Genomic DNA, 19,286 nt, shown 5'->3' on the forward strand with positions numbered 1-19,286 from the left:
AACGAAAGTAACAAACACAATGCAATATCCTTTTCAATTTCAAAGAACACAAATTGGGTTATTTACAGGTGTAAATGTGTGGTAGAGGGTCGCTTTCATTGATGCGTTTTGCACCCCGGGCCGTGTTTTTATATTCCACCAGTGTGAAAAAAAAAAAAGGTATTTTGTATTTCTCGACCCACCTATCACATCTCTGCGCCCCACCAGTGGGGCGCGCCCCACACTTTGGGAAACGCTGCCCTAGTGCAAATGGTGTCCTTCCAAGCAAAGCTGCCCCGTGGGCTTTCCCTTTGCCCCCTAATCCAAACTCTTTTCAGTCTGGTATTGCTTCAAGTTCTGCAATTGTGATGCACTCTGGTCCCTACTCCAAGCCCCAGAAGCCCAACAACATTCCAAAGCCCCAGCAGGCCGGCTACAAGTCTAAGCCCCACCAGCCCAAACCTCAGCAGGCCGCCAACCCTTCAAATCCCCTGCAGTCTTGGTACCATCCCAAACCCCAGCAGACCAAGCCCAACCAGCCCTCCTACCCTTCAAATCCTCAGCAGGCCAAGCCCTACCAGCCAGCCTACCCTTTGAATCCCCAGCGGACTACCAACCCTTCAAGTCCCCTGCTGTCTAGGTACCAGCCAAAACCCCAGCAGCGTTCCTACCTTTCACATCCCCAACAGGCCAAACCTCAGCAGGCCGAACCCCTGCAAGGGGTGCTCCAAAGTAAAGCTGCCATGTGGGACTTTCCTGCCCAAGGAAGTGTTGCTTCTGGCTCTAATGTGCAGGCCAAGCGCTACCAGCCAGCATACCCTTTGAATCCCCAGCGGGCTACCGACCCTTCAAGTCCCCTGCAGTCTCGGTACCAGCCCAAACCCCAGCAGAGTTCCTACCCTTCAAATCCCCAACAGACCAAACCGCATCAGGCCGAACCCCTGCAAGGGGTGCTCCAAAGTAAAGCTGGCATGTGGCACTTTCCTTCCGAAGGAAGTGTTTCTTCTGGCTCTAATGTGCAGGCCAAGCCCTACCAGCCAGAAAACCCTTTGAATCCCCAGCGGGCTACCAACCCTTCAAGTCCCCTGCAGTCTCGGTACCAGCCCAAACCCCAGCATCCTGCCTACCCTTCAAATCCCCTGCAGTCTAGGTACCGGCCAAAACCCCAGCAGCCTTCCTACCCTTCAAATCCCTTGCAGTCTAGGTACCAGCCCAAACCCCAGCTTCCTGCCTACCCTTCAAATCCCCTGCAGTCTAGGTACCAGCCCAAACCCCAGCTTCCTGCCTACCCTTCAAATCCTCAGCAGGCCAAGCCCTACCGGCCTTCCTACCCTTCAAATCCTCAGCAGGCCAAGCCCTACCAGCCCGCCTACCCTTCAAACCCTCAGCAGGCCAAACCCCTGCAATGGGTGTTCCAAACTAAAGCTGGCATGTGGGACATTCCTTCCCAAGGAAGTGTTGCTTCTGGCTCTAATGTGCAGCCCACTGACTCAAACTCGCACTTGAATGTTGACCCAAGAAGTTTGAGAGAAATTCCAATGCCATTCCCGTACCAGCCCAGGTGGCCTCAGCAACTGGTGCCAGTGTAGAACAGACATCATTGACCTTCCTAACTGTAAGTTGGTTTAACTTAAAGATTGCTACAATGAAGTAAGGGAAATGCTTTACAAATGTTCTAAATTGTATTTTCTGTTCTCAGGTTCCTGAACTTGCCTGGAAGAAGTCTGAACTGGCATCAACTTTGAATTTAATAAAATACTTGGAACACACTCTCTTTGGATGTTATTTGAAACTTGACTTGTGTGCTGCAGACAGTGATGCACCCTTACTTCCTGAACATGTCCACAACCACTTGCTTGTTTCCTTTGAACTTCAGGGGTTTGTTTTCCTGGCTAGGTACAATAACATTGTGAACAGCAGCTCACAGTAATGTGTATGCAAATATATGTATTGACCAGCAAGTTTAAAAGACTTGACTAAGAATGTTCTTCACTTAACATTTGAAAGTTTGATGACTTAAAGCCTATGAGAACTTTCAAGGATGAGTAGCCAATATTATTTCAAAGTGTCAGACTCCTAATGAGGTTCATTGGACTACACATGACAAACTTGTATCACTTAAAACAACATCTTCATAAACATTGCAGTTTATGCTTTATTCCATGCTGCTGAATTGATGTCATATAATGCATATGTTTGTATTTCGGGCCTAATGTGTGTAAATGTAACAACTACTACAGTGCAACAAAACGGGAAGATTAAATGTGGTCTCTTACACAGATCTCTAGCATCTAAAGCAATATTGGTAAATGATTTAATATCAGATTATAATGATATATGCTGTCTCACTGAAACTTGGTTGAGACATGAAGAATATGTCAGCATAAATGAGCCCAGTCCACCCAGCCATATCAACACTCATATTGCTCGAGGCACGGGCCGAGGAGGTGGAGTTGCAGCAATCTTTGACTCAAGTTTACTTATCAATACTAAACCGAAATTAAATTATACCTCCTTTGAAAGCCTCGTTTTTAGTCTTACGCATCCGACCTGGAAAACTTTGCAGCAAATCTTATTTGTTACAGTGTATCGTGCACCAGGTCCTTATTCAGAATTATTATCAGAATTCTCTGAGTTTTTATCAACTTTGGTTCTTAAAACAGACAAAGTAATTATCGTAGGTGACTTTAATATTCATGTTGATGATGATAAAAATAGCCTTACTGTTGCATTTAACTCTATATTAGATTATATTGGTTTCTGTCAGAGTGTAAATAAACCAACCCACTGCTATAATCACACTCTCGACCTTGTTCTGACTTATGGTATTGAAATTGAGCAACTATTAGTCGAACCGCATAATCCTGCTTTATCCGACCATTTCTTAGTAACTTTTGAAGTACTATTACGAGACTACAAAGCATTAGTCAAAAGCTCTTGCAGCAGAAACCTATCTGTTAGTGCTATAGCCACATTTAAGGAAGAGATTCCACCAATACTTAACTCGATAGCATGTCTGCATGTAGGGGAGGAAACTTATACAAAATGTACACCACCCCAAATTGATCATGTTGTTGATAGTGCTATAGATGCGCTGCGAATAAAATTAGACTCTGTTGCTCCTTTGAAAAAGAAGAAAATAAAACAACATAGATTAGCTCCATGGCATAAACCGCAAAATAAAGCAAAAGTCTAGACAACTTGAAAGGATATGGCGTTCCACTAAACTTGAAGAATCTCGTTTAATTTGACATATTACTCTCAATGAATATAAGAAAGCACTGCGTAAAGCGAGAGCAGCCTACTACTCTTCATTAATAGATGAGAATAAGAATAATGCAAGATTTCTTTTCAGCACTGTAGCCAGGCTGACAGAGAGCCACAGCTCGATTGAGCCTTCTATTCCCATAGCACTCAGTAGTAATGATTTTATGTGCTTTTTTAACGATAAAATTGTTACTCTTAGAAACAAAATTAATGACCTCTTGCCTTTGACCAGTATAGTGTTATCAACAGCTCCCGGAAACGTAAGTTCTAATATTACACTAGATAGTCAACTAGAATGCTTTTCAGCCATAAACCTTGAACAATTACATTCAATGATTCTCTCTTCTTAACCATCAACGTGCATGTTAGACCCAATTCCAACTAAGCTGTTGAAGGAAGTTTTTCCATTAATTAGCACTTCTTTATTAAATATTATGAATATGTCTTTATTATCAGGCTATGTTCCACAATCATTCAAAGTAGCAGTGATAAAACCGCTTCTTAAAAAGCACAACCTCGATCCAGAGGTTTTAGCCAACTATAGACCTATTTCTAATCTTCCGTTCCTCTCAAAAATTCTTGAGAAAGCGGTCGCAAAACAGTTGTGTGATTACTTAAAAAACAATGATTTATTTGAAGATTTTCAGTCTGGCTTTAGAACACATCATAGCACAGAGACAGCTCTGGTTAAAGTCACAAATGACATTCTAATAGCCTCAGACAAGGGACTTGTCTCTATTCTTGTTTTGCTCGATCTCAGTGCTGCATTTGATACTATCGACCATGATATCCTATTGCAAAGACTAGAGCACTTAGTTGGCATACAGGGAACTGCTTTAGGCTGGTTTAGGTCCTATCTATCTGAACGCTCTCAGTTTGTACGTGTTAACGATGAATCTTCCACGCAAACCAAAGTTAGCCATGGAGTGCCACAGGGCTCAGTGCTCGGACCTATTTTGTTCACATTATATATGCTTCCGTTAGGCAATATTATAAGGAATCATTCTGTAAACTTTAATTGTTATGCGGATGATACTCAACTATATTTATCAATCAAGCCTGATGAAATTAATCATCTAAATAAAATTCAAGACTGCCTTAAGGACTTAAAAACGTGGATGACCTTAAACTTTTTGATGTTAAACACGACCAAAACTGAAGTTATTGTACTTAGCCCGAAGAATCTACGAAACAAATTATCTAAAGATATACTAACTATGGATGGCATTAATTTGGCCTCCAGTGAGACTGGAAGGAATCTTGGTGTTATATTTGATCAGGATTTATCCTTTAACGCCCACATAAAATCAATTTCAAGGACCGCCTACTTCCATCTACGTAACATTGCAAAAATCAGGCATATCTTGCCTCAAAACGATGCAGAGAAACTAGTCCATGCATTTGTTACTTCTAGGCTGGATTATTGTAACTCTTTATTATCAGGGAGTACCAAGAAGTCAGTCAAGTCGCTTCAGCTGATTCAAAATGCTGCGGCTCGTGTACTAACCAGAGTTAGGAAAAGGGACCACATTACTCCTGTTCTGGCTGCCTTACACTGGCTCCCTATAGAACACAGGATATAATTTAAAATTATTCTTCTCGCCTACAAAGCCCTTAATGGGCAGGCGCCATCTTACCTTAAAGAACTCATTATACCCTACTGTCCTACTAGGGCATTGCATTCCAAGAATGCAGGGTTGTTGGTTGTTCCTAGAATCTCTAAAAGTACAATGGGAGCCAGAGCCTTTTCTTATCAAGCTCCACATTTGTGGAATCAGCTTCCAGTTTGTGTTCGGGCGGCAGACACCCTATCCGTTTTTAAGAGTGCGCTTAAGACCTTCCTTTTTGATAAAGCTTATAGTTAGGGCTGATTAGATTCAGCCCCTAGTTTTGCTGATATAGGCTTAGTTTGTCGGGGGACATCCTACTTCTTCCTTCTCTCTGTCTATACCTGTGTACTCTCATGTTCCGATTAATCCAGCTTCCCCAAATGTCTTTCTTTTTGGTGTCTATATACGCCGGGATCCGGAGTCATGGATGATCCTGCGGTCCTGTGTCCTGAATCGCGAGCCCTGGATCGCGAGTCGTGGCTGTGGTCCTGGATCATCGGTCCTGGATGGATATCCTCGTGGATTCATCTTCCTATTATACACACATGCATTTCCAAACATTTGGACTACCTATGTTGCAAATGTATTATCTTTTCAATTTACACACAGCATCTATTGCACATCTGTCCATCCTGGGAGAGGGATCCCTCCTCTGTTGCTCTCCCTGAGGTTTCTCCCATTTTTCCTTTTAAACTGGGTTTTCTTCGGAAGTGTTTCCTTGTACGATGTGAGGGTCTAAGGACAGAGGGTGTCGTATTGTCATACTGATATTCTGTACACACTGTGAAGACCACTGAGACAAATGTAACATTTGTGATATTGGGCTATATAAATAAACATTGATTGATTGATTGATTGATTGATTGATTGATTGATTGATTGATTGATTGATTGATTGATTGATTGATTGATTGATTGATGTGTATAGGTCCTGTTAGGCATGTGTGTAACTGTTAATCAAAAACAGAAACACTGAGAGAATTAAAAAGTATGCCTCCTTCTATAGAGTAAGACGGGTGAGCTGGAGGGCCCTGAGGTGGATGGATTTGTCAAAGATATGATGGAGCTGGTGAAGGTGCCCTTACATTCCCTTATATACAGAGCTGATACACAATGTTATTGATCAGATATCAGTCAGTGTCATTCATCAGGAGTCTTCTGACCTCTCTGTAACTCTTCCACCCCCCGACCCTCTCCTCCAGCCCAGCATCAGTGGCACAGACCTGGACAAGTTCAGGAAAGCTCTGATGGGTCACTGCGACATCAACGGAGACGGAAAGATCCAGAAGAACGAGCTGGCTCTCGGCCTCAAACTCAGCTAACAGACCCCTACAACGTTCACACATTTTTCTTTCTTTCCTCTATCCTTCTTTCCATCTTCCTTCTCTCTATGTACAGTTCTAAATTATTTCATTTTTCAATTTAAATGTGTATCTTTTACTATACTCTTTTACTCCAGTCTAAATCATTACTTCTACCTCCCTATTTTAGCAGTATCGCCTCAATTAGTGGCTCTCAGTTGGTGTTTTAAGAATGATGTATCTACATGTTTTATGCTCATATATATAATATGTTATATATTGCTATAATATTTATATTAAAATATCTAGCAATTTAAATAATGGTAAATGTGGAGCCTTGAGTTGGGACATACAAATAGTTTATTTTCTTTGTAATGTAAAAAATAATGAAACATTGTTTGAATTACATTTTTTGTGAAACGAGTATCATGAATGATGGCTAATAAAATAGCTTGTGTCTTTGTCAGCTGTGTCTCTCTTTACTGAAACCATAAGTGTGCTACAAAAAGTGCTTTCAGTCACTGCAGGTGACTTTTATAGGGCCCTATAATCAATGGCTGCTTGGAGGAAAGAACATTTACAGTAATTGAGTCTAATTATAAGCAGTGATATAAAATGTGGTTTTCAATAAGCCAAAACACTTCCAAAATCATTTTCAAATCACAAGAACATTTGTTTTTAAGTAATCAAACAGTGGTAAAAGGTCCCATAAGATCTCAACTTCAGTGGAAGAGAACAATATCTTATTTGCAGTGGAACATATATATAAATTAAATCTTAAACATATGTTAATATGTATACATATATATGTGTTTGATTTTAATACAGCTTGTCATTTCATAGTGTTTTAAGATCAAAAGCTTACACTTTTTAGGTCTTAGTTTCTGGGTCTTACTAAAACCTCTGTGGTATTGAAGGAGGACAATTCAATCAAAACCTCAATAAACAAAAACAAAACTACGATCAAACTATTATCGCCTGTCAGGGGAATTTTGCCTAGCGGCCAGGTAAAGGTTATCATTTGGTTAAAGTGACTTTTGAATCAGATCTGCTGACAGAATGAAATGTTGAAATGTGTCAAATTAGCTAAAGTGTGGACACCTGCCCAGGTTGCCAGAGTGCAGAGTTCCCAAGCTGATTCCAATGACTTCATCAGTGCGATGATTGGTCAGCTCATGCACCGACACTTTAAAAGGACCACTGTCTTTGCAGCAGTCATGAATCTGAAATAATAGATTATTTTTGTATTTGCGGCACACGGCTTACATACTGTTTGGTTTCAGTTTTACAACAAAAATGTATTTTGGATTGTGTGTGAGGTAAGATATTCTTATTTTGGCAGATTTCTTATATTTATTCTACTTAACTGTTTTTGGTTGGCTCATGTTTAATTCCTCTTTTCTTAGAGTTCTTGTGATGTCACTCTTGATTTTGGGCAGCAAGCAAAGGGTAAGGATTTATGGTTCACAAGCTGCAATTGAAATGTATAATTTTCCTCTAAGGCTGTCTTTTAAAAAATGTGTTCTCCTTTTAGCACTCAGCTACAGAAGTGGAGGCTCCAGTGGCATTACACCTCACTTTGATTTTTCAAGAAGCCTTAAACCTGCTTCCACTTCCAGTGATGATAGTTCAGCACAGCCTGAGAGGGTTTTGGGTAGTTATTCACCCTTTCATGCTGATGGGGATTTATCTGAGACTCTGAAGCCAGCTGCTGCACCAAGTGCAGGAGGTTATAGGGGCTCTCATGGTAGGCAAGTAGATGGTTACAGTCCTGAGGGAAGTGTTTCTAGTTACGGGCCAAGCCAACCAATAATTCGTAAGCCAAACCAACTACCTCAAGCTAACCCTAGTGCAAATGGTGTCCTTCCAAGCAAAGCTGCCCCGTGGGCTTTCCCTTTGCCCCCTAATCCAAACTCTTTTCAGTCTGGTATTGCTTCAAGTTCTGCAATTGTGATGCACTCTGGTCCCTACTCCAAGCCCCAGAAGCCCAAAAACCTTCCAAAGCCCCAGCAGGCCGGCTACAAGCCTAAGCCCTACCAGCCCAAACCTCAGCAGGCCGCCAACCCTTCACATCCCCTGCAGTCTTGGTACCATCCCAAACCCCAGCAGGCCAAGCCCAACCAGCCTTCAAATCCTCAGCAGGCCAAGCCCTACCAGCCTTCAAATCCTCAGCAGGCCAAGCCCTACCAGCCAGCCTACCCTTTGAATCCCCAGCGGGCTACCAACCCTTCAAGTCCCCTGCAGTCTAGGTACCAGCCAAAACCCCAGCAGCGTTCCTACCCTTCACATCCCCAACAGGCCAAACCTCAGCAGGCCGAACCCCTGCAAGGGGTGCTCCAAAGTAAAGCTGGCATGTGGCACTTTCCTTCCGAAGGAAGTGTTTCTTCTGGCTCTAATGTGCAGGCCAAGCCCTACCAGCCAGCATACCCTTTGAATCCCCAGCGGGCTACCGACCCTTCAAGTCCCCTGCAGTCTAGGTACCGGCCAAAACCTCAGCAGAGTTCCTACCCTTCAAATCCCCAACAGACCAAACCGCATCAGGCCGAACCCCTGCAAGGGGTGCTCCAAAGTAAAGCTGGCATGTGGCACTTTCCTTCCGAAGGAAGTGTTTCTTCTGGCTCTAATGTGCAGGCCAAGCCCTACCAGCCAGAAAACCCTTTGAATCCCCAGCGGGCTACCAACCCTTCAAGTCCCCTGCAGTCTCGGTACCAGCCCAAACCCCAGCATCCTGCCTACCCTTCAAATCCCCTGCAGTCTAGGTACCGGCCAAAACCCCAGCAGCCTTCCTACCCTTCAAATCCCTTGCAGTCTAGGTACCAGCCCAAACTCCAGCTTCCTGCCTACCCTTCAAATCCCCTGCAGTCTAGGTACCAGCCCAAACCCCAGCTTCCTGCCTACCCTTCAAATCCTCAGCAGGCCAAGCCCTACCGGCCTTCCTACCCTTCGAATCCCCAGCAGGCCAAGCCCTACCAGCCCGCCTACCCTTCAAACCCTCAGCAGGCCAAACCCCTGCAATGGGTGTTCCAAACTAAAGCTGGCATGTGGGACATTCCTTCCCAAGGAAGTGTTGCTTCTGGCTCTAATGTGCAGCCCACTGACTCAAACTCGCACTTGAATGTTGACCCAAGAAGTTTGAGAGAAATTCCAATGCCATTCCCGTACCAGCCGAGGTGGCCTCAGCAACTGGTGCCAGTGTAGAACAGACATCATTGACCTTCCTAACTGTAAGTTGGTTTAACTTAAAGATTGCTACAATGAAGTAAGGGAAATGCTTTACAAATGTTCTAAATTGTATTTTCTGTTCTCAGGTTCCTGAACTTGCCTGGAAGAAGTCTGAACTGGCATCAACTTTGAATTTAATAAAATACTTGGAACACACTCTCTTTGGATGTTATTTGAAACTTGACTTGTGTGCTGCAGACAGTGATGCACCCTTACTTCCTGAACATGTCCACAACCACTTGCTTGTTTCCTTTGAACTTCAGGGTTTTTTTTTCCTGGCTAGGTACAATAACATTGTGAACAGCAGCTCACAGTAATGTGTATGCAAATATATGTATTGACCAGCAAGTTTAAAAGACTTGACTAAGAATGTTCTTCACTTAACATTTGAAAGTTTGATGACTTAAAGGCCTATGAGAACTTTCAAGGATGAGTAGCCAATATTATTTCAAAGTGTCAGACTCCTAATGAGGTTCATTGGACTACACATGACAAACTTGTATCACTTAAAACAACATCTTCATAAACATTGCAGTTTATGCTTTATTCCATGCTGCTGAATTGATGTCATATAATGCATATGTTTGTATTTTGGGCCTAATGTGTGTAAATGTAACAACTACTACAGTGCAACAAAACGGGAAGATTAAATGTGGTCTCTTACACATAAGATCTCTAGCATCGAAAGCAATATTGGTAAATGATTTAATATCAGATTATAATGATATATGCTGTGTCACTGAAACTTGGTTGAGACATGAAGAATATGTCAGCATAAATCAGCCCACTCCACCCAGCCATATCAACACTCATATTGCTCGAGGCACGGGCCGAGGAGGTGGAGTTGCAGCAATCTTTGACTCAAGTTTACTTATCAATACAAAACCGAAATTAAATTATACCTCCTTTGAAAGCCTCGTTTTTAGTCTTACGCATCCGACCTGGAAAACTTTGCAGCAAATCTTATTTGTTACAGTGTATCGTGCACCAGGTCCTTATTCAGAATTATTATCAGAATTCTCTGGGTTTTATCAACTTTGGTTCTTAAAACAGACAAAGTAATTATCGTAGGTGACTTTAATATTCATGTTGACGATGATAAAAATAGCCTTACTGTTGCATTTAACTCTATATTAGATTATATTGGTTTCTGTCAGAGTGTAAATAAACCAACCCACTGCTATAATCACACTCTCGACCTTGTTCTGACTTATGGTATTGAAATTGAGCAACTATTAGTCGAACCGCATAATCCTGCTTTATCCGACCATTTCTTAGTAACTTTTGAAGTACTATTACGAGACTACAAAGCATTAGTCAAAAGCGCTTGCAGCAGAAACCTATCTGTTAGTGCTATAGCCACATTTAAGGAAGAGATTCCACCAATACTTAACTCGATAGCATGTCTGCATGTAGGGGAGGAAACTTATACAAAATGTACACCACCCCAAATTGATCATGTTGTTGATAGTGCTATAGATGCGCTGCGAATAAAATTAGACTCTGTTGCTCCTTTGAAAAAGAAGAAAATAAAACAACATAGATTAGCTCCATGGCATAAAGCCGCAAAATAAAGCAAAAGTCTAGACAACTTGAAAGGATATGGCGTTCCACTAAACTTGAAGAATCTCATTTAATTTGACATATTACTCTCAATGAATATAAGAAAGCACTGCGTAAAGCGAGAGCAGCCTACTACTCTTCATTAATAGATGAGAATAAGAATAATGCAATATTTCTTTTCAGCACTGTAGCCAGGCTGACAGAGAGCCACAGCTCGATTGAGCCTTCTATTCCCATAGCACTCAGTAGTAATGATTTGATGTGTTTTTTAACGATAAAATTGTTACTCTTAGAAACAAAATTAATGACCTCTTGCCTTTGACCAGTATAGTGTTATCAACAGCTCCCGGAAACGTAAGTTCTAATATTACACTAGATAGTCAACTAGAATGCTTTTCAGCCATAAACCTTGAACAATTACATTCAATGATTCTCTCTTCTTAACCATCAACGTGCATGTTAGACCCAATTCCAACTAAGCTGTTGAAGGAAGTTTTTCCATTAATTAGCACTTCTTTATTAAATATTATGAATATGTCTTTATTATCAGGCTATGTTCCACAATCATTCAAAGTAGCAGTGATAAAACCGCTTCTTAAAAAGCACAACCTCGATCCAGAGGTTTTAGCCAACTATAGACCTATTTCTAATCTTCCGTTCCTCTCAAAAATTCTTGAGAAAGCGGTCGCAAAACAGTTGTGTGATTACTTAAAAAACAATGATTTATTTGAAGATTTTCAGTCTGGCTTTAGAACACATCATAGCACAGAGACAGCTCTGGTTAAAGTCACAAATGACATTCTAATAGCCTCAGACAAGGGACTTGTCTCTATTCTTGTTTTGCTCGATCTCAGTGCTGCATTTGATACTATCGACCATGATATCCTATTGCAAAGACTAGAGCACTTAGTTGGCATACAGGGAACTGCTTTAGGCTGGTTTAGGTCCTATCTATCTGAACGCTCTCAGTTTGTACGTGTTAACGATGAATCTTCCACGCAAACCAAAGTTAGCCATGGAGTGCCACAGGGCTCAGTGCTCGGACCTATTTTGTTCACATTATATATGCTTCCGTTAGGCAATATTATAAGGAATCATTCTGTAAACTTTAATTGTTATGCGGATGATACTCAACTATATTTATCAATCAAGCCTGATGAAATTAATCATCTAAATAAAATTCAAGACTGCCTTAAGGACTTAAAAACGTGGATGACCTTAAACTTTTTGATGTTAAACACGACCAAAACTGAAGTTATTGTACTTAGCCCGAAGAATCTACGAAACAAATTATCTAAAGATATACTAACTATGGATGGCATTAATTTGGCCTCCAGTGAGACTGGAAGGAATCTTGGTGTTATATTTGATCAGGATTTATCCTTTAACGCCCACATAAAATCAATTTCAAGGACCGCCTACTTCCATCTACGTAACATTGCAAAAATCAGGCATATCTTGCCTCAAAACGATGCAGAGAAACTAGTCCATGCATTTGTTACTTCTAGGCTGGATTATTGTAACTCTTTATTATCAGGGAGTACCAAGAAGTCAGTCAAGTCGCTTCAGCTGATTCAAAATGCTGCGGCTCGTGTACTAACCAGAGTTAGGAAAAGGGACCACATTACTCCTGTTCTGGCTGCCTTACACTGGCTCCCTATAGAACACAGGATATAATTTAAAATTATTCTTCTCGCCTACAAAGCCCTTAATGGGCAGGCGCCATCTTACCTTAAAGAACTCATTATACCCTACTGTCCTACTAGGGCATTGCATTCCAAGAATGCAGGGTTGTTGGTTGTTCCTAGAATCTCTAAAAGTACAATGGGAGCCAGAGCCTTTTCTTATCAAGCTCCACATTTGTGGAATCAGCTTCCAGTTTGTGTTCGGGCGGCAGACACCCTATCCGTTTTTAAGAGTGCGCTTAAGACCTTCCTTTTTGATAAAGCTTATAGTTAGGGCTGATTAGATTCAGCCCCTAGTTTTGCTGATATAGGCTTAGTTTGTCGGGGGACATCCTACTTCTTCCTTCTCTCTGTCTATACCTGTGTACTCTCATGTTCCGATTAATCCAGCTTCCCCAAATGTCTTTCTTTTTGGTGTCTATATACGCCGGGATCCGGAGTCATGGATGATCCTGCGGTCCTGTGTCCTGAATCGCGAGCCCTGGATCGCGAGTCGTGGCTGTGGTCCTGGATCATCGGTCCTGGATGGATATCCTCGTGGATTCATCTTCCTATTATACACACATGCATTTCCAAACATTTGGACTACCTATGTTGCAAATGTATTATCTTTTCAATTTACACACAGCATCTATTGCACATCTGTCCATCCTGGGAGAGGGATCCCTCCTCTGTTGCTCTCCCTGAGGTTTCTCCCATTTTTCCTTTTAAACTGGGTTTTCTTCGGAAGTGTTTCCTTGTACGATGTGAGGGTCTAAGGACAGAGGGTGTCGTATTGTCATACTGATATTCTGTACACACTGTGAAGACCACTGAGACAAATGTAACATTTGTGATATTGGGCTATATAAATAAACATTGATTGATTGATTGATTGATTGATTGATTGATTGATTGATTGATTGATTGATTGATTGATTGATTGATTGATTGATTGATGTGTATAGGTCCTGTTAGGCATGTGTGTAACTGTTAATCAAAAACAGAAACACTGAGAGAATTAAAAAGTATGCCTCCTTCTATAGAGTAAGACGGGTGAGCTGGAGGGCCCTGAGGTGGATGGATTTGTCAAAGATATGATGGAGCTGGTGAAGGTGCCCTTACATTCCCTTATATACAGAGCTGATACACAATGTTATTGATCAGATATCAGTCAGTGTCATTCATCAGGAGTCTTCTGACCTCTCTGTAACTCTTCCACCCCCCGACCCTCTCCTCCAGCCCAGCATCAGTGGCACAGACCTGGACAAGTTCAGGAAAGCTCTGATGGGTCACTGCGACATCAACGGAGACGGAAAGATCCAGAAGAACGAGCTGGCTCTCGGCCTCAAACTCAGCTAACAGACCCCTACAACGTTCACACATTTTTCTTTCTTTCCTCTATCCTTCTTTCCATCTTCCTTCTCTCTATGTACAGTTCTAAATTATTTCATTTTTCAATTTAAATGTGTATCTTTTACTATACTCTTTTACTCCAGTCTAAATCATTACTTCTACCTCCCTATTTTAGCAGTATCGCCTCAATTAGTGGCTCTCAGTTGGTGTTTTAAGAATGATGTATCTACATGTTTTATGCTCATATATATAATATGTTATATATTGCTATAATATTTATATTAAAATATCTAGCAATTTAAATAATGGTAAATGTGGAGCCTTGAGTTGGGACATACAAATAGTTTATTTTCTTTGTAATGTAAAAAATAATGAAACATTGTTTGAATTACATTTTTTGTGAAACGAGTATCATGAATGATGGCTAATAAAATAGCTTGTGTCTTTGTCAGCTGTGTCTCTCTTTACTGAAACCATAAGTGTGCTACAAAAAGTGCTTTCAGTCACTGCAGGTGACTTTTATAGGGCCCTATAATCAATGGCTGCTTGGAGGAAAGAACATTTACAGTAATTGAGTCTAATTATAAGCAGTGATATAAAATGTGGTTTTCAATAAGCCAAAACACTTCCAAAATCATTTTCAAATCACAAGAACATTTGTTTTTAAGTAATCAAACAGTGGTAAAAGGTCCCATAAGATCTCAACTTCAGTGGAAGAGAACAATATCTTATTTGCAGTGGAACATATATATAAATTAAATTTTAAACATATGTTAATATGTATACATATATATGTGTTTGATTTTAATACAGCTTGTCATTTCATAGTGTTTTAAGATCAAAAGCTTACACTTTTTAGGTCTTAGTTTCTGGGTCTTACTAAAACCTCTGTGGTATTGAAGGAGGACAATTCAATCAAGACCTCAATAAACAAAAACAAAACTACGATCAAACTATTATCGCCTGTCAGGGGAATTTTGCCTAGCGGCCAGGTAAAGGTTATCATTTGGTTAAAGTGACTTTTGAATCAGATCTGCTGACAGAATGAAATGTTGAAATGTGTCAAATTAGCTAAAGTGTGGACACCTGCCCAGGTTGCCAGAGGGCGGAGTTCCCAAGCTGATTCCAATGACTTCATCAGTGCGATGATTGGTCAGCTCATGCACCGACACTTTAAAAGGACCACTGTCTTTGCAGCAGTCATGAATCTGAAATAATAGATTATTTTTGTATTTGCTGGACACGGCTTACATACTGTTTGGTTTCAGTTTTACAACAAAAATGTATTTTGGATTGTGTGTGAGGTAAGATATTCTTATTTTGGCAGATTTCTTATATTTATTCTACTTAACTGTTTTTGGTTGGCTCATGTTTAATTCCTCTTTTCTTAGAGTTCTTGTGATGTCACTCTTGATTGTTGGGCAGCAAGCAAAGGGTAAGGATTTATGGTTCACAAGCTGCAATTGAAATGTATAATTTTCCTCTAAGGCTGTCTTTTAAAAAATGTGTTCTCCTTTTAGCACTCAGCTACAGAAGTGGAGGCTCCAGTGGCATTACACCTCACTTTGATTTTTCAAGAAGCCTTAAACCTGCTTCCACTTCCAGTGATGATAGTTCAGCACAGCCTGAGAGGGTTTTGGGTAGTTATTCACCCTTTCATGCTGATGGGGATTTATCTGAGACTCTGAAGCCAGCTGCTGCACCAAGTGCAGGAGGTTATAGGGGCTCTCATGGTAGGCAAGTAGATGGTTACAGTCCTGAGGGAAGTGTTTCTAGTTACGGGCCAAGCCAACCAATAATTCGTAAGCCAAACCAACTACCTCAAGCTAACCCTAGTGCAAATGGTGTCCTTCCAAGCAAAGCTGCCCCGTGGGCTTTCCCTTTGCCCCCTAATCCAAACTCTTTTCAGTCTGGTATTGCTTCAAGTTCTGCAATTGTGATGCACTCTGGTCCCTACTCCAAGCCCCAGAAGCCCAAAAACCTTCCAAAGCCCCAGCAGGCCGGCTACAAGCCCAAACCTCAGCAGGCCGCCAACCCGTCAAATCCCCTGCAGTCTTGGTACCATCCCAAACCCCAGCAGACCAAGCCCAACCAGCCCTCCTACCCGAATCCTCAGCAGGCCAAGCCCTACCAGCCTTCAAATCCTCAGCAGGCCAAGCCCTACCAGCCTTCAAATCCTCAGCAGGCCAAGCCCTACCCGCCTTCAAATCCTCAGCAGGCCAAGCCCTACCAGCCAGCCTACCCTTTGAATCCCCTGCGGGCTACCAACCCTTCAAGTCCCCTGCAGTCTAGGTACCAGCCAAAACCCCAGCAGCGTTCCTACCCTTCACATCCCCAACAGGCCAAACCTCAGCAGGCCGAACCCCTGCAAGGGGTACTCCAAAGTAAAGCTGGCATGTGGCACTTTACTTCCGAAGGAAGTGTTTCTTCTGGCTCTAATGTGCAGGCCAAGCCCTACCAGCCAGCATACCCTTTGAATCCCCAGCGGGCTACCGACCCTTCAAGTCCCCTGCAGTCTAGGTACCGGCCAAAACCTCAGCAGAGTTCCTACCCTTCAAATCCCCAACAGGCCAAACCTCATCAGGCCGAACCCCTGCAAGGGGTGCTCCAAAGTAAAGCTGGCATGTGGCACTTTCCTTCCGAAGGAAGTGTTTCTTCTGGCTCTAATGTGCAGGCCAAGCCCTACCAGCCAGCAAACCCTTTGAATCCCCAGCGGGCTACCAACCCTTCAAGTCCCCTGCAGTCTCGGTACCAGCCCAAACCCCAGCATCCTGCCTACCCTTCGAATCCTCAGCAGGCCAAGCCCTACCAGCCTGCCTACCCTTCAAATCCCCTGCAGTCTAGGTACCGGCCAAAACCCCAGCAGCCTTCCTACCCTTCAAATCCCTTGCAGTCTAGGTACCAGCCCAAACCCCAGCTTCCTGCCTACCCTTCAAATCCTCAGCAGGCCAAGCCCTACCGGCCTTCCTACCCTTCGAATCCCCAGCAGGCCAAGCCCTACCAGCCCGCCTACCCTTCAAACCCTCAGCAGGCCAAACCCCTGCAATGGGTGTTCCAAACTAAAGCTGGCATGTGGGACATTCCTTCCCAAGGAAGTGTTGCTTCTGGCTCTAATGTGCAGCCCACTGACTCAAACTCGCACTTGAATGTTGACCCAAGAAGTTTGAGAGAAATTCCAATGCCATTCCCGTACCAGCCCAGGTGGCCGCAGCAACTGGTGCCAGTGTAGAACAGACATCATTGACCTTCCTAACTGTAAGTTGGTTTAACTTAAAGATTGCTACAATGAAGTAAGGGAAATGCTTTACAAATGTTCTAAATTGTATTTTCTGTTCTCAGGTTCCTGAACTTGCCTGGAAGAAGTCTGAACTGGAATCAACTTTGAATTTAATAAAATACTTGGAACACACTCTCTTTGGATGTTATTTGAAACTTGACTTGTGTGCTGCAGACAGTGATGCACCCTTACTTCCTGAACATGTCCACAACCACTTGCTTGTTTCCTTTGAACTTCAGGGGTTTGTTTTCCTGGCTAGGTACAATAACATTGTGAACAGCAGCTCACAGTAATGTGTATGCAAATATCTGTATTGACCAGCAAGTTTAAAAGACTCGACAAAGAATGTTCTTCACTTAACATTTGAAAGTTTGATGACTTAAAGGCTATGAGAACTTTGAAGGATGAGTAGCCAATATTATTTCAAAGTGTCAGACTCCTAATGAGGTTTATCGGACTACACATGACAAACTTGTATCACTTAAAACAACATCTTCAGAAACATTGCAGTTTTTGCTTTATTCCATGCTGCTGAATTGATGTCATATAATGCATATGTTTGTATTTCGGGCCTAATGTGTATAGGTCCTGTTAGGCATGTGTGTAACTGTTAATCAAAAACAGACACTGAGAGAATTAAAAAGTATGCCTCCTTCTATAGAGTAAGACGGGTGAGCTGGAGGGCCCTGAGGTGGATGGATTTGTCAAAGATATGATGGAGCTGGTGAAGGTGCCCTTACATTCCCTTATATACAGAGCTGATACACAATGTTATTGATCAGATATCAGTCAGTGTCATTCATCAGGAGTCTTCTGACCTCTCTGTAACTCTTCCACCCCCCGACCCTCTCCTCCAGCCCAGCATCAGTGGCACAGACCTGGACAAGTTCAGGAAAGCTCTGATGGGTCACTGCGACATCAACGGAGACGGAAAGATCCAGAAGAACGAGCTGGCTCTCGGCCTCAAACTCAGCTAACAGACCCCTACAACGTTCACACATTTTTCTTTCTGTCCTCTATCCTTCTTTCCATCTTCCTTCTCTCTATGTACAGTTCTAAATTATTTCATTTTTCAATTTAAATGTGTATCTTTTACTCCAGTCTAAATCATTACTTCTACCTCCCTATTTTAGCAGTATCGCCTCAATTAGTGGCTCTCAGTTGGTGTTTTAAGAATGATGTATCTACATGTTTTATGCTCATATATCAACCCAGTCTCATAGCATTTCGTGTTCACCAACACGATTTTTAATCTATTGATTCGTGTTCACCAACACGATTTTCCCCTTTTTTTCGTGTTGCACAGCACGATTTTAAAAGCAATGTATTTCTACTGGTAATGTGTTTCGTGCCTGCAGGCTGCAGCACGTCTTTTTAAAATAAATGTGGCTCAGAGCCTCAGGATACTGAAATCTGTATTTTTTAAATCTTTTTTTCCTTCTAATTTGTTAATCTTTTCAAAATAACACACTGTTATTTACTCACCAATAACACACAATTATCCTTTCTTTTATTTATTGGTTTAATTCCATAATCTCGGGCTTTTTTGGCGTCCGTCAGGAACTGAATTTCAAAATAAATATAACCGGAAACAGACGTAGGCATTTTGAGCGATTACCCAAGATCCTCAGCTATGGTTTTAAGCTCGCTGATTGGATGTGTTAGCCGCAATGCATGCTGGGATTTGGTGTTTATATTATATGAAATCCGGAAAACATTTTAAAAGAATAAAATAATACTTAATTCCGAGTGCTCTTGCTTTTCTCTTTGAAAGTCATCACATAACGGCATTGTAATACACGGTTCGGCTGCATTACATATTACAGATCTGCCGTAGTTCTTTATTTATAGAGCCCTGATGAGAAGACCTTTGGAAAAACTGGAAGAAATGCCGCCGAAACTGAATAGTTGACGTGGATCATAAATATATCAACAATTAAACAACATCTTCAATTTCTCTTCACACAATACGTCTACTTGCAGTATCAACACTAATTCGGCTGACTTTTACATTTGATCTAATTCATAGATAGGTTATATTTACACC

The 19,286-nt window shown here is 41.9% G+C and overlaps 3 protein-coding genes across 3 annotated transcripts; all 3 read left to right on the forward strand.

Moving 5' to 3' along the window:
- The first annotated feature begins 347 nt into the window (after nt 1-347).
- LOC117451230 (sporozoite surface protein 2-like) lies at nt 348-1,748 on the forward strand. Its single transcript, XM_071204149.1, has 3 exons — nt 348-1,183; nt 1,238-1,594; nt 1,679-1,748. Exons 1-2 carry the CDS (start codon nt 348-350, stop codon nt 1,566-1,568), a joined length of 1,167 nt encoding a protein of 388 aa, XP_071060250.1. The 3' UTR covers nt 1,569-1,594; nt 1,679-1,748.
- Nucleotides 1,749-7,221: 5,473 nt separating this feature from the next.
- On the forward strand, nt 7,222-9,535 carry LOC139432879 (sporozoite surface protein 2-like). The gene is made up of 5 exons (XM_071204150.1): nt 7,222-7,275; nt 7,393-7,476; nt 7,564-7,606; nt 7,692-9,381; nt 9,466-9,535. The coding sequence occupies exons 1-4, from the start codon at nt 7,222-7,224 to the stop codon at nt 9,353-9,355; spliced, it is 1,845 nt and encodes a 614-aa protein (XP_071060251.1). The 3' UTR covers nt 9,356-9,381; nt 9,466-9,535.
- Nucleotides 9,536-15,154: 5,619 nt separating this feature from the next.
- Nucleotides 15,155-17,728, forward strand: LOC117451222 (sporozoite surface protein 2-like). The gene is made up of 4 exons (XM_034089417.2): nt 15,155-15,266; nt 15,354-15,397; nt 15,483-17,217; nt 17,302-17,728. Exons 1-3 carry the CDS (start codon nt 15,244-15,246, stop codon nt 17,189-17,191), a joined length of 1,776 nt encoding a protein of 591 aa, XP_033945308.2. The 5' UTR covers nt 15,155-15,243; the 3' UTR covers nt 17,192-17,217; nt 17,302-17,728.
- Nucleotides 17,729-19,286: the final 1,558 nt, after the last annotated feature.

Source organism: Pseudochaenichthys georgianus, chromosome 8 (assembly GCF_902827115.2).
Source record: "Pseudochaenichthys georgianus chromosome 8, fPseGeo1.2, whole genome shotgun sequence".
In the NCBI taxonomy this organism is placed as follows: Eukaryota; Metazoa; Chordata; class Actinopteri; order Perciformes; family Channichthyidae; genus Pseudochaenichthys; species Pseudochaenichthys georgianus.